Source organism: Cyprinus carpio, chromosome B14, assembly GCF_018340385.1.
Source record: "Cyprinus carpio isolate SPL01 chromosome B14, ASM1834038v1, whole genome shotgun sequence".
NCBI classification, from domain to species: Eukaryota; Metazoa; Chordata; class Actinopteri; order Cypriniformes; family Cyprinidae; genus Cyprinus; species Cyprinus carpio.
Genome location: NC_056610.1, coordinates 19171717 through 19197932, shown reverse-complemented (window position 1 = coordinate 19197932; position 26216 = coordinate 19171717). Strand labels below are relative to the sequence as shown.

General features: G+C 34.9%; 2 protein-coding genes across 3 annotated transcripts in view; one reads left to right on the top strand and one right to left on the bottom strand.

Annotated features, from left to right (window-relative positions):
- LOC109077129 (palmitoyltransferase ZDHHC9-like) overlaps positions 1-18313 on the top strand; it is a 25024-nt gene extending 6711 nt beyond the window's left edge. For both annotated transcript variants that reach the window (XM_042738396.1, XM_042738395.1), the window contains exons 2-9: positions 2486-2646; positions 8332-8490; positions 9768-9905; positions 12575-12623; positions 12891-12993; positions 14743-14846; positions 15027-15135; positions 16036-18313. In XM_042738396.1, coding sequence (XP_042594330.1) covers positions 2562-2646; positions 8332-8490; positions 9768-9905; positions 12575-12623; positions 12891-12993; positions 14743-14846; positions 15027-15135; positions 16036-16203 — 915 coding nt within the window. In that variant the 5' untranslated portion in view covers positions 2486-2561 and the 3' untranslated portion in view covers positions 16204-18313. The remainder of the gene's footprint in view (positions 1-2485; positions 2647-8331; positions 8491-9767; positions 9906-12574; positions 12624-12890; positions 12994-14742; positions 14847-15026; positions 15136-16035) is intronic.
- On the bottom strand, positions 17768-26216 carry sash3 (SAM and SH3 domain containing 3). Its single transcript, XM_042738397.1, has 8 exons — positions 25969-26216; positions 23876-23968; positions 21753-21887; positions 20945-21089; positions 20715-20866; positions 19581-19793; positions 19346-19490; positions 17768-19259 (listed from the first exon to the last, which is right to left on the bottom strand). Exons 1-8 carry the CDS (start codon positions 26029-26031, stop codon positions 19048-19050), a joined length of 1158 nt encoding a protein of 385 aa, XP_042594331.1. The 5' UTR covers positions 26032-26216; the 3' UTR covers positions 17768-19047.

Here is a 26216-nt window from a genome sequence, read left to right as displayed (position 1 = left end):
ACGGAGCAGGTCCAGAATGCTTAAGTCATTAGCAGATACATCTCACACACACACACACACACACACACACACACACACACACACACACACACACACACACAGTGTGGCGGTTCTCCTCAGTTTTCCTCCGCTTTGCCCCAGCACAGCTTTCATGATAATAAATGGATTTCCCTGCAGCATTCTACTCATGATCTGGGCAGTGGAAAGTTTTATCGACCGGCTCTGCTCTGGATTTTTTCCACTCCTCTTTATGTCTTCCAGTCTCATAGTTTTAAATGGATCAAACTAATCTGACCTGTTCCACAGGTAGATTTCTATTGTATTGATGCCTCTGGTATGCTGACACACCAGTTTGTCAAACAGCTGAACTTGCACCATGTAGTCTGACTAGAAATGATCTTTCTGTTGCTGATACTTCTTACAGCTGCAATCTGTTGTTCTGTGTGCTGGACCTGAAGACATACCCACACTCTAGTATGGACTGGTTCAACCAGTGTTCTAGTATGTATTGTAGAAAGATTGGTTTGACACGTTATAGTTTGTGTAAAGCATGCATTTTGTGTGTTATTACTAGCACCTGTTAAGTCTTAATTCCCCGAAAGAAGGCCTAGTCAAGTTCAGTTTGTAAATCTGTTTGTATTAATGATGGATCAACATACAAGGTGTGTTGAGGAGAAATACTCTACTAAGCTATTGGATGTACTTTTTTTAAATAAATTTGAATGAAAAAAATAAGTCTCTTAGACTTTGGACAAATAGAAAACATTATCTGGAAAACATACACTGATTTTTGTTTCTACTTTCGGAGTATTTTTAGATGTGTGTGTGTGTGTATATATACATGCAGGATCCTATAACGGACCCCTGGGGTCCCTAGAAGTGTTGATATTTAATAAAACAGTGAAAAATTGCTTTCAGTAACTGAAATAAACCTGAAAAAAAAAATTTAATAGCTATAGTAACTTAATTATAAAATTCGAATTGTTTTAGAAAACATAATTTGAAAATTAGAAAATGCTGCTTTGACAACTAACTGTACTAAAATTATTAGTTCTACAATTTATTATTTAGTAATAAAATTACAAAAAATTAAATAAAAATAAATTAAAGCTGTAAATAAATAATTTAACAAAAAAAAAAAAAATACAAGTCAGTATCAAAAAACAAACTACAATTAAAATGAAAAATGAAAATATCAAAATAAAACCTATTTTAAAAACATTAATAAATAGTACATAAATAATACTGGTCCCCTAACTCCATGTAACTAACTTTTGTATGAGCAAGCACCACTTACATTTTTTATTACAAAATCTAGTTCTATATCTTTTTGTATTGTGTTATTAGGACTTGTCATGTCTTCTCTCTCTCTCTCACTGTATTGTAGTTAGTGTTGTAAAGATGTCCTTTGCCCATTCAGAACGCTAAATGTAGCAATTTCCCCCCCGAGAGTGGATGCACTGTGCCTGCGATGAGCTGAACCATTATTGTGATGTATTAGCCATACATTATCTTAGTATAGCAGGTCTACATTGCAGGAGAGAGGGGTGGAGGAGAGCCAGGATGACCCTATTAATAGCTCAATGCAGTGGCCTGTGGAGCCGACCAATCTGCTGCAGGCTGAGCGAAGGGAGGCACTTTTACAGGACCCAAGTCATCCGCAATTTATGGAAGCAACCAGATTCACTGCTGTAAGGCTGTCTGCCTGCGGGAATGGAGAAAGCACAATCATTCATAGTAAACATCCTTCCCGACTGCTTCATTGTTGGGTCTGAAAAGACTGAGCCAGACAGATATTACACACCCACTTCATCAATGACCTCCCCTCTTTTATTTCACGGAGAAACTATTGCTTCATCAAAAAGATAACAAAATGTTTTGTCGGATTTAGGAAAATTAGTCAAAAGCATTGGCGTGCGGATTGAAATGTTTGTATTTGATATGAATTTTTTTATGTATTCATTGCCATTTTGCATCAGCGAAATTATTTTACTTTACTTTTACTTTGCTTTACTTTTTTTAATCCATTTCTTTTATTTTAGTGTTGTGTTTTAGTTTAAAACATCTGCTATCCAGCAGAAATGTTTGTTTTAATGCAGATTCTTTATCTATCCATTGCCATTTGTTTTAGTTGATCTTTTTTCCACAATTAACAGCAGAAATGTTTGTTTGTTTTAATGCAGATTCTTTATCTATCCATTGCCATTTGTTTTAGTTTTATTAATTTTTATATATATATATATATATATATATATATATATATATATATATATATATATATATATATATATATATATATATAAATAATTTTATTTATAAATTTTTTGCCATTAACAGCACAAAAATTCCACACTTCAACTTTAACACTAGATAGAAATAATAGAGATTTCAGTTTCATTTTGTATGCTCATTTAACATCTGTGCTGTAAATTTCATGTTTTGCCTGCCTCATTTGTAATCCTGCTTGTTCACTTGTCCCGTACAGGTGCCCGTACCTGGCAGTGCACCTGTCTCCTGCCATCCCTGTGTTTGCAGTGTTGCTCTTCGTCTTTGTCGTGGCCATGCTGCTCCGAACCAGCTTCAGTGACCCAGGGGTGCTGCCACGGGCCCTGCCGGAGGAGGCCAACTTCATTGAGATGGAGATCGGTGAGTGTGAGGGTGACTGAGTTCAGGGAAAGGGATTTGAAGTTTAATGCCATAGTTTGTACCAGCAGTGCCACCAGCGGGTGTTTTGGCCCGGTGAGGGGAAGAACATGAATAGTCTAGTAAGCGTGTGGCATAAGTGGGACGCTGTTAGCCTAGACCTGCTGATTAATTTATTGTTTTGTTTTGCGATTGAAATGGCTGAGTGCGTTGGTCCTGAACCCTGAGGTTATCTGGGAAACAATGTGTTCTTCTTTACTTCAAGCTTGATGGGCTTAAAGGTTATCTTGTCACTTTTTTTATTTTTTTCGAAAATCACAGATATTGAAGAACTGATGTATTTTGTCTTCAGATGCATTTGTATTTTTAGATATACATTTAAGCAAAAATCTCATCCTCAAGATTATGAATGCAACGAAGCAAGAAACCTTATAACAGCCATTTTTACTTATAAAAATAAAGAGTTATTGTGAGCATAAGACAAAAATATTATTCGCAACTAGTTCAAGCTGATTACAATAAATTCTACTACTTTTAATGGTCTGCTTTCCTTTCTTTTTTTCCCTCAAATACCTTTATATAATAAAAATAAATAAACAAAAACACTTCCCAAAAAATATCCTATGCCTATGTTGAATATGCACAAGTGAGATTTCAGAGGACGTCAGCTGCTCCAGGAGAGTTTGAATCTGATCCATGCATGTCCCAATCCCATTCCTGCATCTCTGCCTCTGTGCTTTTCTGCTTTACTTTACTTTATTATCCATTAAAGGCACAAAGAAGTAAAATAAGAAATAGATATTCTTCACTTGACTGGTACACACCCACACAATGCCATATGTCAACTGACTTGAACAGAAACCAGTGTTATGACTATTCAAAGTGAAAATTGTATCTTTTGCAAGGGTGTTTGGCAGAAACTGTTGAGGCCCATTCAAATCCTAAGGCTCATTTGTCTTCTCTTTTTTTTTTTCTTTGACAAAGTATCTGCTCAGCTCAGGCATTGACTGTTAAATAGTAAAAGAAATTGCATTAGTAGATTGCCTTAGACCTCCTATCCTGATCTACAGCGAGTGAAGTGAACCGAAATGCCCTATGCATTGGCTTCCTTTGCAAAAAAAATAAAAATACACATTTACCCTGCAGCAAAAATATCTATTTTCAGTGGGCTGAAAATACAAAAGAAAAACTAAAAATAGGTCTAAAATAGGGAATTCATGCAAAGTTTTTGCATGCTTGTCCTACTTTGAATGTCAGAAAGGTTAACATCACTGCCTCTGACTAATTAAATGGAATTAAATTGGATTAACTTGCTGCTCTCATTTTGCTAATTTTGCTTCCAGTGATTCATTTGTGTGGTTGTGGCTCTGTGGGAAATATTGCCTTGTCTTGTTCAGTCACCAGTCTGTCACCGTTCCCTGCACTGATTACAAGATAACGATGAACTCATCTCCCTACACTCTCCACCCTCACTTCTCTCCATTCCTTCTCCCTCGTCTCTACTCCCCTCCCTGGTTTCTCTTTTAAACGAGAGCACTGTTGTTACACATCAGCACCACCGCTGAAGCTCAGACGTGCCTAGGGGCAGTGCAGCATTTGTTATTACTGATGTTCACTAAACCAGGACATCATTTCTCTTGGCAATTCCCCTGATAAACCACAGTATTCTCTGATGTCATTAAATATCCACTAACCCCTTTCACTGATTTTGTGGAACATGTTCACATGTAGAATTGTTCTATGGTTCTCTCTAATAGGGGTTGTGTTATATGCTGGTACTACGGAATAACATGATACAAAAATTTTACAGTAGTATATTATCATCATCATAAGGCACTGTGATGTGAAACATAAAAATTAATACATTGAAATTAATGTTCAAATTTTGAAACATCTCAAAAACCTGCATGAACAGTCTCTAAATCAGTGGTTCTTATGCTTTTTGACTTCAGGGTCCCCCAATGTCCACAACAATCAAGGCCCCATTATTTTTTTTTTAGCTGTTTGTGATTTACTGGATAAAGGTCTCTTTATTTTTTTTTTTTATGTTTTTTGTTTTTATAATTATATATATATATATATATACATATAAGGGCTGTCCTCGACTAAGGATTTTTCTGGTCAACTAGTAGTCATTCATTTTATGCATTAGTCGAATATTCACACATTTATTAATAAACCATTTAAATCATTGTAATGAGCCTTTAATTGCCTACATATCCTAATATGCGCTCAAGCACATGCATAAAGCTTGCCACAGCGCATTAGCAGAAGTAATGATTATGAATGTGTCAGGGAAAAAAACTAAGGAGACTGCATTAACATTTTAATATTTTGATAAACTAGTGCTTGTTCTTGGTTTAAGAGATGAAGTCGACGACATTGACACTGACTCGTCATCTCTGCAGTAGTGGATGCACCTGTGTGCAGGTTTCATACAGATTGCATAATCTGAGAATATTTGTTTTCCATTTGAATTGGTTCATTTGAAAGTAGACATTTCATTCTCTATAGATATTTTTTTTTTTATGTGTGTAAGGTAAAGATAAACACGTTGTTTCACGCTCAGGTTCACAGACCAAGACGTCAGAAAGCGCATCCTGTTTGCTTTCATTATTTCACAAAAGCACAATTTGTTTTTTTTGTGAGAATATACAAATAAACGTTGAATCTTTACAGATTCGAAATATGTATTAATCTTATCTGTATGACCAAAAATGACCAGTATTATAAGAGCAATTGAGCGCACCGGCGCCTCCATCTGTCCTGCAGTGGGGACATTCTAAAATGCTTAATGTTTAAAAACGCTTAACGTGGCTTAACGTACCTAAACACCGACCAGGGAAACCCCAATTTTTTTGTCAAACCTTACTTGTAATAAACACTATCTACTGTCAAAAGAACAAGCCCTTATACCACGGTTAAAGTGAATAATATCACGTTAAGTGTTTTCTCCCCATAGAAGTCCATTATAAGGAAACAGCTTAACGTGGTTTAACATACCTTAACAACGACCGGAGAACACTAAATTTCTGTCAAATTTTACTTATAATAAACACTTTCTGCTGTCAAAAGAACAAACTCTTATCAGCATATAATGTGAGTAATATCACGTTAAGCATTCTCCCCCATAGTCCCGTTATAGCTTTAACGTTGCTTAACATAGCCTGCCTTAACAATGACTGGGGAAAACCACATTTCTCTCATTTTAGTTTTAATATATCTGTGGTAAATTCACTCAAAAGCCATCGTGCATTGCGTAAACGTTAAAAAGTGTCGTAGGCCTACTTTATATGTAACTATCCATTTATGCTCTGCCTGAAAATAAACTGATGTTAAGAAATGAAGCTGAAAGATAAGTTACTAACTCCTGGCTTTAGTGTAGCTACACTGAACTGAACTGAAGTAAATAGCCTATGAAGCAAGCAAGTTTTTTTTTTAAGGTAGGCTACATTAAACCACGTTCAGCTGTTTCCTTATAATGGATTTCTATGGGGGAGAAAATGCTTAATGTGATAATATTCACTTTATCTGTTGTTCTTTTGACAGTAGTTAGTGTTTATTACAAGTAAGGTTTGACAGAAATTTGGGTTTCCCTGGTTGTGTTTTTTTTGGGTGAGGGCTTGTTCTTTCGATAGTAGTTAGTGTTTATACTGAGCACTCTCCGCACACATTTCTCTAGGTTAACATTAGATTGAGCAGACATGTAAAGTTGCTAATACTTACAAATTTCAGATTATAATCTATATTTGAAGTCGATGAATGATAGGTGAGCATGTGGATGTCCTGCCTGATGTACTGTTTTACCATAGACTAGCCGGTAACGATCTGTCCGTCTCGGACTGTGTGACTTTGCCTGTGGAGTTTTTTTTATTTAATTTTTTCGTCGACTAAGTGACTAAAAAAATTTTGGTCGACTAACGATTAGTCGACTATTAGGGGGCAGCCCTCAATTTCAATCCGATAAGTTATTTTAGATCTTGGCATAACTAGTAATAAGTGTATTCATTTTGTAAAGCACGTGGAGTTATAAGATTTTATTAATTTATGTGACTTTTCCATGTCTGGAAATCATATGTCCTTATAGGATACCTTATATATCTAGGTTTTTCAAGATGATTAAATAGCGATTCATTTAAATAGTTTTTATATCATGGAATCAATTCAATTTGAACAACAGCCCTATTTTTAAGAAATTTGTCAGAACTTTTTCATTCTGTAACCTACAGTCATTTAATTTAATGTAAATGTATCAAATTTCAACAAGTATGAAATATATTTTTGTGACCGAGACAAAGCATTTTTGTTACTTATGTAAGTGTGTAGAACTTTATATCGTTTAATTACTGCAGGTAAATAAAAAGGAACTAAATGCATTATCAGGTTAACAACAACAAATAAAAGATTACTCACAAATGACTGACATTGAATTATTGAATGTATTGACAGCCCTGGTTTCATTTAAATTCATCAGTTACTCAGGGTTGTTTTTTGTTTTAAGACTGCTGTCATACAAAAGCCAAAATTTTGGTATTGATTCCACTGTACCCTCTTAAAATAGGGCAGTTTTGTTTGACTACTGCAAACTACAGGGCAAAATTGATTTATACACATTTCCTCTGCTCTGTTTCAGCATTCCATCTTTAATATGCTATTTTTAGATGAATGTCTGTGTGGCTGATTTAAAGTGGCTGATGCTGGATGAGATGCAAGTTTGGATTTGCCGTTTTTTGTGGATTAAGAGGCAGCTGTGTAGTTCTGCCTCCTGAGCGCATGCTAATGCAACCATTTCACTAGAGTATACAAGCACAGAGCTGACAAATGCAAGGAAATTACCTTTTAAAATTTGAGTCTTGTCTTTTAAAAGAAGAGCTTTGCCTTCAGTATTGAAGTGAGTCATTTTGGAAAAATGCAAATAAAGAAAAGGGAATAGAAAAGATGCTTATATTTTTTTCTGGATCTCTGGAGAGACAGAAAATAATAGAAAAAAGCAATAATAGAAAATTATTTTCCTTAGAAAGCAATTTATCATTTACATATGTGAACTTTTTTAGTGAAAATACATGCACACCCAATTTTTTATTTTTTTTTGCATTGTTCAAATATGTTATTCTGTGGTCAAATATTTTTTTAAAATGATCACTAATCTGTTTATTTAACCGTTGTCACTGGCAGTTACCATTACTGTGCTAGTTCCATCTTCTCACAAAATCAAATCACGATAATATTTAATGTTTATTTATTTTCTGATTTAAGATAATGTGTAGTCAGCGTGTCATTATTGCAAAATAAACCCCTATAGTGCGATACATGATCTCTCTGCTTCATGTCATGTTCTTAATCGCCGTCAAAGTTTATTTTGTGATAATGACTGGCTTATCCCTTTCATATTTCTTTTGAAATCTTGTTTTAATCTCATTCTGCTTCAACTTTAGTGCAGAAATCATTATACTTGTAACTATTTTGTACTTGAGGTTTTGTGCTCTTTTCACAGAGCTACACACACTCTCCTGGGTCTGATCTATTGATGTTTTTTCATGTCTTTTGTCATTGAGTCATGGCACTCGCTGGAGTGGCCTTCAGTGAGTCCTTTATCAGAGGCTGTGTTATGTGTCATGCATATGGATCTTAATCGACCCGAGCGGCTGCTGGTTGCCATGTTGACCTGTCTCTACTCCTCTCTTGCAGAAGCGGCCAATGGAAATGTCATGGCTGGACAGCGGCCTCCGCCCCGCATCAAGAACGTGCAAATTAACAACCAGATTGTCAAGCTGAAGTACTGCTACACCTGCAAGATCTTCAGACCCCCACGTGCTTCCCATTGCAGCATCTGCGACAACTGCGTGGGTGAGTGATTGTCCCTAACATTTTGCACTACAAACATGAATGCTACCTCAAATTGTGTGGCTTGTTGAAGGGAGGTGTGCTGTTCATTTTTTTCATCATAACTTTTATTCAGCAAGAATGCATTAAATTGATCTATAATGACATTAAAAACATTGCAAAATATTTATTTTTCAAATAAATTCTGTGCATTGAAACTTTCTATTCACTAAAGAAAAATCGCAGTTTACACAAAAGTATTAAGCAACACAGCTGAAAACAGAAATGTTTTTTGAGAATCAAATCAGCATATTAGAATGATTTCTGAAGGATCATGTGACACTGAAGACTGGAGTAATGATGCTGAAAATTCAGCTTTGCATCACAGGAATAAATTACATTTGATAATGTATTCAAATATAAAACAATTATACATTTATTGCAATATTACTGTTTTTACTATTTTAGGGTTGATCAAATAATTATTAGATTGTAATATCAAATAAATATTATAATCCTTATTTATGATGACTTATTTTAAAAACTGTAATACATTTTACTTACTATATATTATATATAAACTATATTTACTATATATAAACACTAATTAATTCAACATTAATACTATTATTATTATAGGTACTACTAATATAAGGTATCATGAATTAAAAGTTATTAGTAAGTCAAAAAATGAATTAAACCTTACAAGGCGTAAGTAACTTTCAATGCAACAAGCTATTCTGTAGAACTGTTTGATTTTTCATTTTCACTATTTATCATTTGTTTTGTATCACTAAAAATAATGTGCTGCAGTTATTTTGGTTTGTGGGGTTTTACAGAGTTGTACTATGTCTACATACAAGCATTCTTACCTTTGATATAGTTGCATATGTACGTGCCATTTGATGCTCCAGTATAACAGTGAATTGTTAAGAGATGAGTCAGACAGCATACACACTTACACATATTGCAAGGTTAGTGATCTACATATGCTGATATTAGAGAGTTCACTGAGGGCTCAGTTTTGCTCTCTTTGCACAGTCATCCTGAACACAGAGCCATTTGTTTGAGTGGTCTGCACCTGACCTCACACACACACACACACACACACACACACACACACACACACACACACACACACACACACACAATCTCTAGTTTGAGTACCATCTCCCTCTTAGCAGTTAAAAATATATATGCCCGTCTCTGGCAGAAGATCCACACTCACTGAGTGAGAATGTAGAAACTGACTTCCACAAATCTTCACAAGAGTCTTAAGATTCTGTGTGTCTTTCCCTCAGACCGGTTTGACCATCACTGTCCCTGGGTCGGAAACTGCGTAGGAAAAAGGAATTACAGATACTTCTACTTGTTCACACTCTCGCTGTCTCTACTTACCATCTACATCTTCGCCTTCAACATCGTCCATGTGGTTCTTCGTGAGTATCGCAGCAAGAAAATGTGTGTGTGAGTGCCTGAGTGTTTTCACTGTTGACATCCAAAATCGAATTGTTTAAAAGAGGAAATTACGTTTTCATGTTATCAATAACAATTAATCAAAAACAAGTGCCTTAAAGTGACACTCAGTATTTATGCGAATACGCTTCTCTCAGGCGTGGTTCAGTCGGGGAGTGTTCAGGATATCGGAAGAGCCACTGTACGACGTTTCCTTTGATCTTCCTCTTCTCAAAGTGCACTATAGACAGCAAGAAAGAGAGAAGCAGAATTCACATGGATGCCTGGGCAGTTTGCTCTGAGCCTGTGAACTTGATTTAAAGTAAAATACATTGTGACTGTCATTCATTTTGAGGTACAATTCCATGATTTTTATTTTTGTTTACATGCATAGATTAAATTTTTAAATTAAATTAAATGTATGCATTTAGCAGACGCTTTTATCCAAAGTGACTTACAGTGCATTCAGGCTATCAATTTTTACCTATCATATGTTCCCGGGGAATCGAACCCCCAATCTTGCGATTAATAGATAAATTCAGTCGTACCACAAATTCTGAATGTGACGCAGATTCTGAATGTAATGTTTCCATAGCAATGATAAACTTTCAGAGTAAATGCATACTTACCTGTGGCCCTTCGCAACTCAACAAAATTAGATCTCTTTTATTATAACAAAGCTGTCTACACTGCTAGCATATTTAGCATGTTTCTGTTTTTGACTTTCCAAAGAGTGAAGCCGATCCCTTTATTTTCCCCTTCCATCTGAAATTCACTTTTTCACAAATATCATATGTGCGAGACGAATAAATGTGGGATAAATCAGCTCTGACCTTTTCATCATAACCAGCTTGTGCGGTTTGATATCTGGCCTATTAATTAAATAATATAATCTAATTCTGACCATACGTATCCTCAGTCAATGGTCACCCTAAAATGAGTCCATGCAGCATGTACACTATTATACAAGTCTTCTGAAGCCTTACAATTGCATGACTTGATGTACAGATTGACATTTAAGTTTTTATATAGAACCAAATGTCATCATATCAAACCTTCATCATAGGTGTCATGTAATTTGAGAGCTAGGTGAAAATCATTGAGTAATGACATCCGTTTGTTCCATTTCTCACATAGTTATTGTATGGCCTCAGAAGACACTATATATACAGTACAGGTCAAAAGTTTGGAAACATTACTATTTTTTATGTTTTTGAAAGAAGTTTCTTCTGCTTATCAAGCCTGCATTTATTTGATCAAAAATACAGAAAAAAATTTAATTTTGTGATATATTATTACAATTTAAAATAATTGTTTTTAAATTTATTATACTTTAAATTATCATTTATTTCTGTGATGCAAAGCTGAATTTTTAGGATCATTATCACATGATCCTTTAGAAATCATTCTAATATGATGATTCATTATCAAAGTTGGAAACAGTTCTGCTGCTTAATATTTTTTCAGAACATGTGATACTTTTTTACTTTGAAAGTAAAAAAAAAAAAAAAGAAGCTATGTTTTTAAAATATAAAATATTTTGTAATAACAATATACACTACTGGTCAGTAATTTGGGGTCAGTAATGTAATTTTTTTTTCTTTTTTTTTTTTAAATAAAATCAATACTTTTATTCAGCAAGGATGTGTTAAATTGATAAAAAGTGATAGTAAAGAAAATATTTTATTAGAATATATATTATTAGATTTTTTTTTTTTTTTTTTGAATAAATGCAGTGTTTTTTAACCTTTTATTCATCAAATATATTAGACCGCAGAACTGTTTCCAACAATCATAATAAATATTAGAATGATTTCTAAATGATCATGTGATAGACTGGATGTTACATGTGACACTGAAGGCTGGAGTAATGATGCTGAAAATTCAGCTTTGCATCACAGGAATAGATTATTTTTTTTAAAGTATATTCGAATAGAAAACTATTATTTTAAGTTGTAATAATATTTCACAATAATACTGTTTTTTTTTTCTGTATTTTTGATCAAATAAATGCAGGCTTGATGAGCAGAAGAGACTTCTTTCAAAAACATTAAAAATAGTAATGTTTCCAAACTTTTGACCTGTACTAATATATATTAGCATATAAGTCACATACAGATGGACATTCAAGACTCACTCATTCATATTTATTGAAAGGGCAAGAGAAACAAGTTGAAAAATATCAGTACTGTTGTTGTTACTTGCATGTTTTTAAATAGTGGTTGCTTCTTATAGTTATTGTAAATGATGTAATGAAATTATACTGTTAATATTGCCATGAATATAGCCATTGTTGCTGATATGGCAGTAAAACACAAATAAATAAGTCACATAGACTACCCTATGATCCTTTTTATTGTTTTTCTTTTGCCCCTTTTTTGAGATTTGAGTTATGTATTTTTGGGTAATCTAGTCCTTTTTATTATTATTTTATTATTTTTTTATTAGGCTGAAAGCAAACCTAGCTACTGTGGTTGAAAAGGTGCTTGTAAATGAACAGTGCAAACTTCTCAGCTCTGGCAGAGTGTGGGTGGATGTGCGAAAATCTTCTGAACATGTAATAATGGGAGATGCTGAGACATCTGATGCTGTGAGTTACTGCTTGCATGCATAGATACATGATGTAAATAAATATATCTTTTGTGTTTTATAGGTTCTGTGGACTCAGGATTTATGAATACCCTTAAAGAAACTCCCGGAACATATCCTTTCGTCTGGGCATAGAACCACTTCCTGAAGATTTGAAAACAAAATGAGCTCCTGATAAACCTGTCATGCTGTAAATGATCTATTATGATAATCAATGTGTTTGTGTACTAGTTTTCTAACATTTAAATAGGCACACGCATATATTTCTTTTATAAAACCCTTTGTATTGCTGAACAAAGAAATATCAAAGTTCAAACACATCGTTTACGTTGTATTGTAGATATTTTTGAGCATGTTGTTTCCTTGACTCCACATTGCACTGTGTTGGAGGTTCTGGTGTGTTTTTTCACCCTCTGGTCTGTGGTGGGATTGACTGGTTTCCACACCTACTTGATCTCCCTCAACCAGACCACCAATGAGGATGTGAGTCTGCTTCTTACCTGTCTGTTCCAAAGTCTACTGTCGGTTCTTGACATGGCTGGAAAGATAAACACATGCCCTAAAGCATTTCAGCACACTAGATCCAGCAGTCACCTTGGCAACAGTGCCGTCTCGGCGATAAGCAAGCACAGAGAACATCTCAACAGGAGTTTTATGTACAGTATATACAGTATTTATAGCACTGTTTATGAACAGGGAACACATTGCTGTCCCATTACGCTTTTAAAGTATTAGAGGCACAAATCCCATGTTTTATAGTAACTATTTGGTATTTTAGATAAGCTATTATGTAACATAAGATTAACCTTGCATGAAAAGAAGCTTTAAATGCATCAGATGTTTATACACGTTATAAAATGAAGATTTTGACCTCCAGAGGTTTTGACTGTGTCCAACAGATACACATCATTTTACACTGGTATTTAACTCATTGTAGTAAAAATATTTATTTAATAAAACCTAATTTATAAATAGTCTTTTTTTTGTTTAAATATAAACTAAACTAATTTTAATTATAAAAAGCGCATAAAATTTGTATCCCTATCTTTGCTATTACCACATATTTTAGATTTAACAGTTAAAATAATTTTGTATAAATATAAATCTTACAAACCTGATGCATACTGTAGGGTTAGATTTTTATTTGATTTGTTTTAATTTGATTTTGATGATTTAATGTTTATCTGCTAGAAAATCACAAAAATCAGGATTTATAAACTACATTTAGTTGCAAAAGTAACAGCAATTAAGTAACAGGTTTTACCCTATAAAAGAAACTAGAAACTAGAAAATGTAACTACATTTTATAAAAAATAAATAAATAACCTTCAAACCCTTCTTTTATCAAGTTTGCAAAAATCCCAAACCCCACAGAATAATAAATAATAAATAAACTCTGATCAGCGTTTTCTGAAGGTTAAGCATTTATTAAAAAAAAAAAATAATAATCTTAACACATGCATATATAGTGTTTAGATTCCCTGCAGCGGTTTAAGTTTAATGCTTTGATTTAGTTTTGCAGAATCTGTAGTTCTGTGGCACCTTCACACTTAGCCCTAATGATTAATTTAGAATGTTTGTTTTTTGGCCCATTTGCCCTCTGGCCCTTCTTTTCTTGTTAATGAGGAGTGAAAATAGTGAGAAGAGAAGGAAGGATGCAGTTGCTGCAAGATATATGGTGTGAATTGATGGTTGTTCGCCTTTGATTTAGTATAAATTGGATTCTGCTTATAACAGTTTTATCAATACCTGCAGACAGTGTCATAGCTGCCAGTCAAATTCAGATACAACTTAACTTTTTACTGAAACCTAAAGCTGGTGTAACATTTTTGAGTGGAATACCACACATAGAACTTGGAAACTTTAGATGATTTCCCCCTCCAGATTTGTCTGTGATGCATGCATACATTTCTATCTAGGAGCAGATGAAACAGTAAAGGCATGTCTTTTTAAGATGAGGACCCTTGAAGTGCTTGGCTAGATCAAATTAAATCCGTGGGGATGGAATGGCTAGAATTGAAAAGGCACATTTAAATAAAAGATAACAAAAAAAAGAGATTCTTTTTTATCAAGCTCCCATTTGCACGGATGCTTTATAACATGAAAAGTCAGAATGTAGTGAAGAGTCAGTAGAGAGTTGGAGGTTGAATCAGATTGTAACAGTCAGTGGCAGTTCTGACATTATGCTGGTGTTATTTTCAAAGTTCTAAGACCTTCATCTCTACTGTACAGATCAAAGGCTCGTGGTCTGGAAAGAACCGAGTGCAGAACCCATACAGCCATAAGAACTTCATCAAGAACTGCTGTGAGGTTCTGTGCGGCCCTACTTACCCCAGGTGGGAACATTAATGTAGTTTTGCTTGTATACAGGGGTGCCACAAAGTGGTATGGCATTGCATGACAAACTATGAAAACCTTCACTTTTATAAGTAAGCTCCAGCATTTGTTTTGCAGATGCCATGTGGTTTGATATATTGTTATATGTAAGTCAGGAAAGTCTTCCTCTCTCCTGCTAGTGTGTTGGACAGAAGAGGGGTGATGCTGGAAGACTCGACTAGACCCACCCCCTCTGATGCGTCTGCTGCTTCCACCTATAAGAGCACCAACCCTGTTTCACAAACCACAGTAAGACAGCATTTTTTTATGAGTGTTTGAGTGAACGAGTGAGTGTTCATTTGGCTGAAATGTTGCTTGCTGCCTTACTGTGCATTGAGTAGTGAGTATGCAAGAAGATTCCTAAATCAATTACCCTAAGAGCTGAGAGGGTTAGAAGGCCAGGAAAAAGATCCATGTGGAGTAAATGAATGCATTAAGTGGCAATACACAGGATCATGGATATTCATATGCAATTTGTTATATGTGTGTGTGTATAAACTGTAATTAGAGTATATTACATAAAATGCTCATAATAATTGGTTACTTTTTATGGATTACAAAATCACATGATTAGTAAATTATTCATAATTTTTTGATTCTCCCTTATTCTTATTTTGTCTCTTTTAAATTCTTTCTAAAAATCCTACAGTGTATCATACCATTTAGCTTTGACTATATTCACAAAAGTTGTGTAAATAAATTTGCAAACCATGTTTCTGAATTTGGGTGAAAAAAGCATCTCAAGCAATTAGACAATGTATGAAACAAATAATTATGTAAGTTACTGAACACTGGTAATGTATAGCTGAGAAACTTTGTCTTCATCATATCCATTGACCCTCAGTAACTGTTGATTCTTACATAAAGGTTTTATTTTTAGGTTTTTAATTTTTTTGCTTTTCACTAAAGTTAATTTTGCATTATCATTAATCATAATTATCATTATCCTTCTCTCTCTTTTATTAAAACACCTAAGCTTGATGATTTTCGTTAAACTAGAAAAATTGAAATCTTTCTAAGTTCCCTCTGAACCCTGCTAAGCATCCACTGGGTACATGTACCCCTGTTTAGGAATGACAGCACAGACACATTCACATTCAATTCAATAACACTCCTTGACTGCTAACTTTGTGTTTGCACTTCCTGCAGAAATCCTCAGCTCCCCTGATTCCCAATGAACATACCCCTGAGGAAGCCAAGCCCAGCATTGGTGCAGGCACCCAGAAGAGCACCAGCTCCCCTAAAGAAGAGAAACCCCCCTCGCCAACATCCCCTAATGCTGTCGCCCCTGCAGTCATCAAAGAGTCAGCCCACTAGCTTTGAAAGCCTTCTTCTCCAGACTTCTCTCAATCCTCTGAATGTGCTCACTTACAAGAACACACACAGAAAAACTCGTGACTCATTCAGAGCAGTGGTCTGTGCTCTCTGATACTCTTTCGCAGAACGGGACCCCTTCTGCCTGGATCCTGTGCTAGCACTCGAGACAAGATCTGGAAGTCTTGAGACTCTCCTCTCTGAATCACAGCATGATGAAACTCACAATGAGGGAAATAGGGAGCCACAGACTAAATGGAATGAGAATGGGCTACCCTGAAGCATAATGAGGACATTATTTCCCTCGTAAAATGTTTGGTTGTTTTTTTCAGTGTCATTAACCGTTTCTGTATAGCCTGCCTCCATTATTCCTAACCGTTTGTGTGCCCTGTAAAACCCATTACTAGCTTCTATAGTAGTTGTGCAAAATGCCCTTTGGATTAGACTTCCTTTTGTTTTCAAAGTGTTATAAGGAAAAGTGCTTTAGCCATAAACTTACATTTAGGCCCAACACAACTGCTTTATTCTGATGACGAGGCCATTTGGATCAGCTTATTAAGTCAGTCAGTTATAAATGTGATTCAACTCCATGTCAAAACAGAAAGTTAAGCTCCGACTTGATTTTACAATCAGCATGGATGGTAGAAAGCAGAGGCTGTAAGATGTGTTTGTGTCCGTCAGTACAGGCCGATCTGCATCAGTAAGTGTGTGAGAGTGCCTTATCTATGCTCTACCATTACATCTACAGAGGACTCCATAATGGCATAAATCTACTCATACCTGTAAGTTAAACAACTTCATTTTTATACAATGCTAACGACATTGTACATAATGTAAAAATGACTGAGAAGCTGCAAATTCCTTATAAGAAGTGGAAAACATGCCTGATTTATTACTATTATTTTGATCTTGTCTTATTTAACAAGATTTTTCCACATCCACTTGACATATGAGCAACCTTCCCTTTTTTCCTTTTCACTAAGAGTCAGATATTACTACTCAAGGCCAAAGTAAATGAAAGATAAAATTGAATTTACATCTGATAATGAACTTTCCTGAGTCTAGGCATGGAAAAGTCCAGCTGACCAATTCTCCTTCAGTGTCATTTAAGCATGCTTTTGGATTCAATTAAGAAATTGTGCTTGTTTTTCTTTTTCCACTTCCTTTTCACCGTGTTTAAGGTAGCAAAGCTTGCCCCAGTGTATAAGCGAATACGTATTGTAGTCACCTTTACTAATTTCACTGTAGTATGTTGAAGGCAACTTGTAAGGGAACAATTTTTTTTTTTATGGACAGACCTACAGACATCAGAGACCTATGGACTCATATATTTTTACATGAATTCTCATAGCCAGCTACACATTTGTTTCAGAGGAGTAAACGGGGCAGTATTGTTATGTGGAAAGTTTAAAAGTGAACTAAGAACTTTGTCTCTGTTTGATTCATTCGGAACAGCCAGCTTATAATGTTGCCAGTTCAGTGCCATCTCAAAGCAGTATATAAGCTGGAATGTTTATAAGATTGATTCATTTGATTGTTATTTCCTTTACTGATGTTGAAGAATGTGTTGAGGGTAAAAGATCTTTATTGCAGGAAATGTAGTTGTTCAGAAACCAACAGAATGTGCTTCTATTAGATCATGTTTAATTTATAGCAGATGGGTTTTTTGTGAGTATTATGGTGTGAACGTGTGTGTATGGAAGATGTGAATATTCATTTGCTAAGCCGAAGGTAAATGGGAAAGTGCTTAAAACTGCGCTGAATGAATCCCACTTTTTTTAATCATGAAATGTGTCGTAATAAACTAATTTACTAAATGAGGTGCAACAAAATCAGAAACTTTCATGCCAAGTCAGTGTAATGTATACGTTTGGAATATTAGCAAATGATGGTCTGCTCTAGATATTTGGATACGATGCATAACGTACACATTATACGTCATCACAAATTGAGTTATGTTCACTTTGCTTGGTAATATCACTGTGATCATGTATATCCTCATACTCTTCACTTTCTACTTATGAATTTGTGTGTGTATGTATGTTCATTAAATTATATGGTATTATTACAATCTCTCTGTGGTGTAATTTCAAAACTGTTTCTTTTTCTTAAACACAACTATCAAAGAAAAACAACAAAAAACTGTGAAAGTACAGACATCAGTATAAATGACAAACGGAGGCTAGAACGGAATACAATCAAAACAACAATGGCTTTGAAAACGTATTATAACAAATATTACCATAAACAGGAACCAGAACAGAAGCAAAAGAATAAAACTGAACAATATGCTTTTCCTCTTTCATGCCTGACAGAAAAAAACATTTTTGAGTGCACCAGTTGTTTTACTCTGTACATTCATTCCGGCAGAAACCGTAGAACAGTAGTAAATAAAATGCTACTTCATAGCTAAAGGTATGATGATGTTGATACTTCTCAGATATTAGAGAATCACAGTTAGGTCAAACACATCACATTTACCAGAAAAGATGGCATAAATATTTAACCTAAGCTGAGTAAAATCAATATTTGGGGTACCAGCATTCTTCTTATTTTAAGATGTTATAACAGCTGTAGGTTTAATCCATGGTATATCATGTCATGCAGTCCGTTTTTTCTTTTGTTTCAGTTTCTGAACAATAATCTCGGCGAGAATAAATGATGGTACCTTCAAGATCTCTATACCATGTTTTAAGACCTATTGGCTTCCATATGGGCTGTGCATATTAACGTTTTTTTCCTTCTTTAATTTAATCCAGCACGTGGATATGACATACTCTCCACCAGAGAGGATGACGGCGTTTCAAAGAAGCAGGATCGAAGAACATTCTGGTGGCTTCACTCTGTTTAGCTCTCAGGACTGTCCTCCACCTTCATCTCATCCAGTTGTTCCTGAATTGCATTGAGCTTTGTTTCTGTGTCCGGATCAGTCTCCGGCTCCGGTTGGGATTCCACCTGGGGCTCTTCACGTCCGTTTGTCAGGTTCTCTGTGCTTTCGTAACAACCCGAGTCCCGTGGCATTTCAGTCTTTTGCTCCTCTGCATCGGATTCGTCCTCCGCTGGAGAGCAGAAATATGTAATATGTAATGAAACACAACTAAGAAATAAAAAAAGGCTAGACTCAATGGCTCTTTAGTAGACTTACAGTCATGAAGAAATTCTGCTGCTTTCAGTATCTTCACACGTTGTTCGGGGTCTGTAATGTTCAGATCGTTCAGGTGGGACTCCTTCAGACCTCTGAAATCGTCCAAACTCTGGAAACCATGCATGGACAGGAGAGATCCCAGCTCCTGAACAAACAATGAAATCATTCAGAGCAGATCCTATTGTACTGTGATGTAATGGCCCACACGTTAAAGAGAAAGTAACTTGAGGCTTACAGTTAGGCCTATTCTCTCCAGAACTTCCTTCAAGGTTTGTGGTTTGGGCATGTTCTTGCCTCCTTGACTCCGGCATCGCTTCCTCTTTGGTGGTGTGTCCTCTTCTGGTAGTATTGTGACGTAGATGAATTTAAAGGATCCCACTTTGTTGTTGAGTTTACCAGTCCAGGTGCCTACTGGTGGCTTCTCAATAATCTGGATGATGTCTCCTTTCTGTGTGTTTTGAAAAATGTCAGTACACTACATATAATATACTTGTTGCACACTAATTATTTTTAAGGATTTCTTTGCACCCAAAATTCTGTCATTATTTACTTGTATTACTGTATTTTGTGAAACATAGAACAAGAAATTCTGAAAAATATACTGGTTGTTATTATTTCACGATTGGGAATTTGAAATGTCAATATTTCTATATAGCACACACATTTTATGGCCCACTTTTTAATACTTTCACAGGGCTTTTGATGCTTGAAAGTTTCAGGTCAATTGACGTTGTATGGAAAAGAGCAGCAGTACAATTTCTCAAAATTGCTCCTTTTGAGTTCCACAAAAAGCAAGGCAATTTTATTTCAATAGCACATTTTATACCAGGGTTATTATAGTTTAAAAATGGCTACTTGATATGAAAATAAACGTTAACTGAAATAAAATAAAATAATTTCAGGCAGCTGCCAAGGCAACAGTTCTCATTTACATTTAGCTTAACCTTGAAGTACTAAAATAACTAAAACTCTGAAATATGGTATATATATATATATATATATATATATATATATATATATATATATATATATATATATAGAAAACTAAAATGGCAAAAATACAACAAAATGACTAAAACGTAAACTAAAATATAAATAAAAATGGAATATACTGTATAAAAATAAAAACAAATGAATATTTATAAAAATTATAATAGTGTATAAATGGTTTACTATTTTCATGCACAATAGTAATTTGAAGTTCTTTACATAAAAAGGACCTTAAGAATACCATATAATTATAACAGATGCATAAGAAATATAAATAACAATGAAAAGAATCAATATAAATTGATGAAAAATGTATTTAACACAGAATTTTCAATTTTGGATTAATCAATCCGAAAACAGCACTTTTTAAAAGGCTGACCTGTAGTTTGAGGGATTCCATGTCATAAGGGCTGGGGGTGAAGTCAGTGTGGACGAGGGCTCTGCCGCAGAAGGGCCCTGTGTAGGTGCTGTCCTCCAATCTCATACTGTCTCTCTGGCTGAAGCCACTGTCCAGACTCTGCCTGTCAGCACCTGCACATCAAGAAAAAAAATCAATCAGCCTCATGATCTCGCTTCAGCTTCATATTGTGCCGGGCTGAGCTGGCTTACATCCAGAGAGCTGACGTGAGAGAGGGCTGTGTATTGTGTCCTCTGAGCTGTTGGAGCACACAGATATTCTGTTCCCAGGAGTAAGATCTGGCGTCCATTCAACTGGAGACATGGGAGACATAGAGCCATCCTCCCCACTCTCATTCTGAAATCAACAACCGTAACATAATTAAAAGTTAATTTTAATTCATATCCTCACGAATGTCTTTGTGACCCAATATTAAGCTACTGGAAGCATCCTAAGAGTGCTCACTGTATAAAATGTTTTAATATCATCCATATGGGGGAGACAAATTCAATCTGTTACATTAAGTGCTTGCTTTTCTTAGATAGGCTGCTAGTATGTTAGCTTACTTAGAAAAATAAATAAATAACTAAAAATTACAAATAAGAAAAGTTAAGAATTAAGTGATTTTTTAGATAGTATGTTAGTTTACTTAGGAAAATAAAAAATAAAATAAACCAAACTTCTCAAATATAATGAAATAAAATAAAATAAACATTTATAGCAATATTTATGGGATTTAGATATTTTAACAGGATTTTAAATGTAATATGTCACAATAGGGTTAAATTAATTTATATTAATCCATGCATTAGGTATCACTAACTAATAATTTTACAGCATTTATTAATATACTTTAATGTTAATTTATAAATGCAATTAAATTATATACAATTTATGAAATTGGATGTGGAAATTCTAAAACATCTGAAATGATAAAAAAAATTTAGTCAGTTAATAAGTGTTTATTGTTAGCTCATCATCACTGACTTATTGTAATTTAGACTCGTGTTTTCAACTCACCCCCTCCTCTGCAAGGGCTTTCTGTACCATCTTGGAGGTTTTACGGGTCATTGTGCGAGTAATGACATTTCTCCATTTCTTTCCCAGTTTCCCGTTACTTTTCCCTGAATCCTCCGGTGGTGCACCCTCCAGATGCTGAAAAAAAAATTCATAAAAAAATGATGCTGTTTTTACTGAGCACTTATTCAGTAGCTACTAATTTTGTCCTCTCAACTCATCAAACTTCCTCTTGTCTAAAAAGGTCTACAGGCAGTGAATAATTGTTGCTATGCTGCTGGCCCTCATAGGCTTGTTTTTCTGGCTCCATCATTAAAGAAACTGAGACAGACTTCTGTTAGAACTTATTGCCTTTATTTACCTCAAGTAACCTTTGTGTTTTTAATTACTGACTGCAGAACTCTTTGATGTGTTTTTCATAACCCATTTGTAATGTGCCATGTTATGTTCAGAGGTTTGCCCTGGCCGAGATGAATCAGCGTGTATTTGTTTGTGACATAACCTCATTATGAGCAGTGTTAGTTTTAAAACGATGGGCCACTGTTCTCAGGAGGATTTCCAGTAAAAGTCTGTGACAGCGGTTTTTGCGTCTCTACCCACAGTGAGTCAGTGTGACTCCTCCTCTCTGAGTTCTGAGAGAAATGTCACAGGCTCTTTCTTTTAGGACAACATGTGCTGTTATCAAAGACACAGACAAAAGTACCTGTCGACGTCAAGGGGATTTTACATCTGTCTGTTACATTACCTTTGTGTTTATACCGCAGCAGTTCACTTTAAACTCTTTCACAGAAAGCTATCCCAAACCATTCAACACTTTCGATATTAAACAGGAGACTGTTTTAACAACCAAAAAATATAATAATATTTATTAAATTATTAATTAATTAGAAATATATTTTTAATCAATTTATTTGTTTGTTAAAACAATGTCTTATTTGAAAAATATATATATACATAAAATGTTAAAAATGTTTTAAAAGAAGTCTCTTATCCTCACCAAGGCTGCAATTAGTTATTCAAAAATACAGTAAAAACGTAGTACAATATTATTGTACAACGTTGTACAATATTATTGCAATTTAAAATAACTGTTTTCTGTTTGAATATATTTTAAAGTGTAATTTATTCTTATGATGGCTGAATTTTCAGCAGGCATTACTACAGTCTTCAGTCCTCATTCTAATATGATGGTCAATGCTGGTCAATAATTTTTTTTTAAAATTATTATCAATATATTTTTTTTTATTATCAAAATATATTATCCAATATGTTGTGCTGCTTAATGGGAAAAAAAGTGATTTAAAAAATGTTCAAAAATCATGTTTTTTTTTTTTTTTTTTTTTTATCCTGCATTCCAATTAATATCAATCAAACTGCAGCTGGGTTGTTTTTATGAAATAATAATAACTAAAAAATACAGCTAAATAACACAATAAAAACATGATAACAATAAAAAAGCATGATTTATTAAAATTAATAAAAATGTAGTTATCTGTTTTTGCAAATAAACTCTTCAAACATAAATATAATTGTGCACAAATGCATCACAGTTGCTCTGCATAAAATAGCACAATTGTCTTCTCTGAAAAGCAGATAGAACGCTAAGCAGGCTCTCTGCTTGGATGGCTCATGAAAGGATGACATCCTGTCTAGATATTTTTAAAACAGTGTGGCTTTCAAATGAAACGGTTATTAAGCATCATTCTAGCAGTTTGGGTTAAGGTTAACTGTGACTCGGCTGTTGTTTTTTCACATTATCTAATATTTTGATAATCATGAGAGAGTAGTACGTTGGCGCTTGAGCATGGCAAGTTCATCTCTATAGTCAAAGGGATAGTTCACCAAAACTGAACATTGTGTTGTGATTTACTCACCCTCAAGTTGTTCCAAACATTCCAAAAGAAGATATTGTGAAGAATGGTATCCTTTGACTTCCACAGTATTTTTTCCATACTTTGGCAGTCAACTGTCAACTATTTGGTCACCAACATTCTTCAAAATATCTTCTTTTGTGTTCAACAGCTAAAAAAAGAACTCGTATATGTTTGGAACCTGTTGGGAGGTGCATAAATGACAGAATTTTCATTTTTCGGTGAACCATTTCTTTAACAAACTACTGCACTTACTGTTTCATCCAGTGTAGGCTCAGAGCTCACTACGGGTGACGACGGCTTTGGCTTCATGAAGTCTTTGAAGCTGCTGGACCTTTGCAGAGTCAGCTGTAAACACAGAACAGTTTCTCATCACAGACTAATTAAAGTCACCATACAGTACAGTATTCGGATTATAGACAGATTATTGCCATGATTCCTGACCCAATTGGATTTATGGTTGAATGCAGAGTCATCCAGCATTATGCTGATGTAATTGAATCTCTATGCATCATGAACAAATCCAGTTTGCTTAAACTGATAACTCATGTTATAATGGCCATTAAATGTTATTGCAATTCCACAAGCATATATCCTGATCAATATTTGGAGGCATTATCGGGCCTCTAGAGTAACATTTGAGCTGAAGAATCCACATTATCCTTTTCAGATCCATGGACCAGATGAAATTATAAGCATGGTAACACTTGTGTCAACTCGTGTGTTTTGTAGGGTGGAAAAACCATTGAACTGTTCAGGAAAAATAAGCTTTCATAGGTTTTCACAGATAGGAAAATGTGTTTGGTGACACTTTGTCAATGTAACTTCTAAATGTAATTGATTACAATAATGTGTCAGTCTAATCTTTCTACTACAAAGGGACAAAAACTCAACTTAATTGAGGGCCATTGGACTAAACATAAATTATAATTACATTTAGCAGATACATAAAAATTCGGTTTTGTTCTTTATGGTATAGTGGGCCAAATCAAAGGTCATAATGAGCTAACTTTGGCCTGGTTTGTGCACCGCGGATCTATATGATAAAGTAATATCATTTTACATGATGCTCATTTGTATTATTAAAACTGATGCAATTAAACTTTAAAAAACACTGTATAGCAAAGTGTGGCTTAAACCAGAGTAGTTTCATTCAAGACTAAGAAACTTTTTTTCTTTTTTTTTCTTTTTTTTAATTAATGCTTGTCATTCAGTTTGGGATTTGTGGGTCCATCTTTGCTCCAATCTGACGTTTTTCTTTTATCAAAACCTTTCACTGTGCCACTTTACTTTAGCACAGGAAGTGGGTATGTCACAGTCAACATGCAGCCAATCCCTGCAGAGCTATGCACTATCTAGACTACACACGACAAACTGCAACCTGCCAAGCCAACTAAACACAGAGAGGTTGTTCAGCCGGTAAATACTGCTAAAATGACCTGCTGTCAAACTATCATTGCACAAACCTTCCCAATAAATTTCCCCCAACACAGTGACAGCATTCTGCATCATCATGAGATGTTGAAATGTATTTTTGACAGATCTCAACTGAAATGATTACTCATAATCTAAAACATTACCAAAGAGGAAACTGCAACATTTGAGATGATGTGGAAATTATTTTTTTTTATTTACTCCATGGTAATGCATGTCAACTCTATGCTTTTTAGTTTTTTTTGGATTTATTTTTTAGAAAGGCATTGGTTAAAACAAAAATAACATAACATCAAAATAACCGTAATGTACAACAGCAAGATTTTCAGATCTTGCTTCGTTAAGGTTCCATGCATTTACAAAGCACCTGCAGTTTCACAGAGGAGAAATATCGAAACTGTTGGTTGTTCCACGCAAGATGTGAATCAAATGGAAAATAAGAGTAATGCTGTAGAAGCAGTTAACCACTGATTGAGAAGTGAAGCGAGCTGTGAAGGCCTACGTAAATGTCACTATGAATTGAGGAGCTGCGTTTGGATGCTTTGCTCTGATGAATTATGAACTGCTTCAGGATGTGTGGTATGGTCTGCTGTCTCTCTACAGGAACTGCTGCACAGCCATGCACTTTACCCAGAACAATCATAGAGTTTCAGTTCTTACAAGTCAAGCAGGACAAATTACAATAGGACTATTATTCATGTAGATCAAAAAAATCCTCTCCAAGTTCTGTTAATTGAACAGTTAGCAAATAAACCACGTGTTCTGGCACGATGCATTTGTTTAATTTACCTTTTGCTTTTTAAACAGCATATTATGTGTGTTTGTGTTCCTTGAAGGAAACTTCCATCATTTCTACTCTTGCTTTAATTGACCCAAACAGGGCCGCACATGCAGATTAATACACAAACTCCTACCTTCTTCTTTTGCACCTGGGTCTGCTCTTTTTCAGATGCGTTGGATGGTTTCCGTCGTAGCATCTTGATCCAGAAGTGGGTGGGCAATATTCTCCTAAGGACCACGACTATAGCTGTGGCAGTATGACTCCTGGCTGTGCTAAACTAACTGTCTGTCTTACTGCCACGATGCCACTCACAGAGAGACAAAAGCCAGCAGAGGAGGAAGAGGCAGAAGAAAAGTTCTTCTCTGATCGCTGGAGTGGAGA

Bases quoted from the DNA above. Each gene is read 5' to 3' on its own strand.
- sash3 (XM_042738397.1), bottom strand. From the start codon at position 26,031: ATGCTACGACGGAAACCATCCAACGCATCTGAAAAAGAGCAGACCCAG. The intron at 23,969-25,968 runs GTAGGAGTTTGT...CTGTGTTTACAG, and splicing joins CCCAGGTGCAAAAGAAGAAG to CTGACTCTGCAAAGGTCCAG. The intron at 19,260-19,345 runs GTAAGTCTACTA...TCTGCTCTCCAG, and splicing joins AGCAGAATTTCTTCATGACT to CGGAGGACGAATCCGATGCA.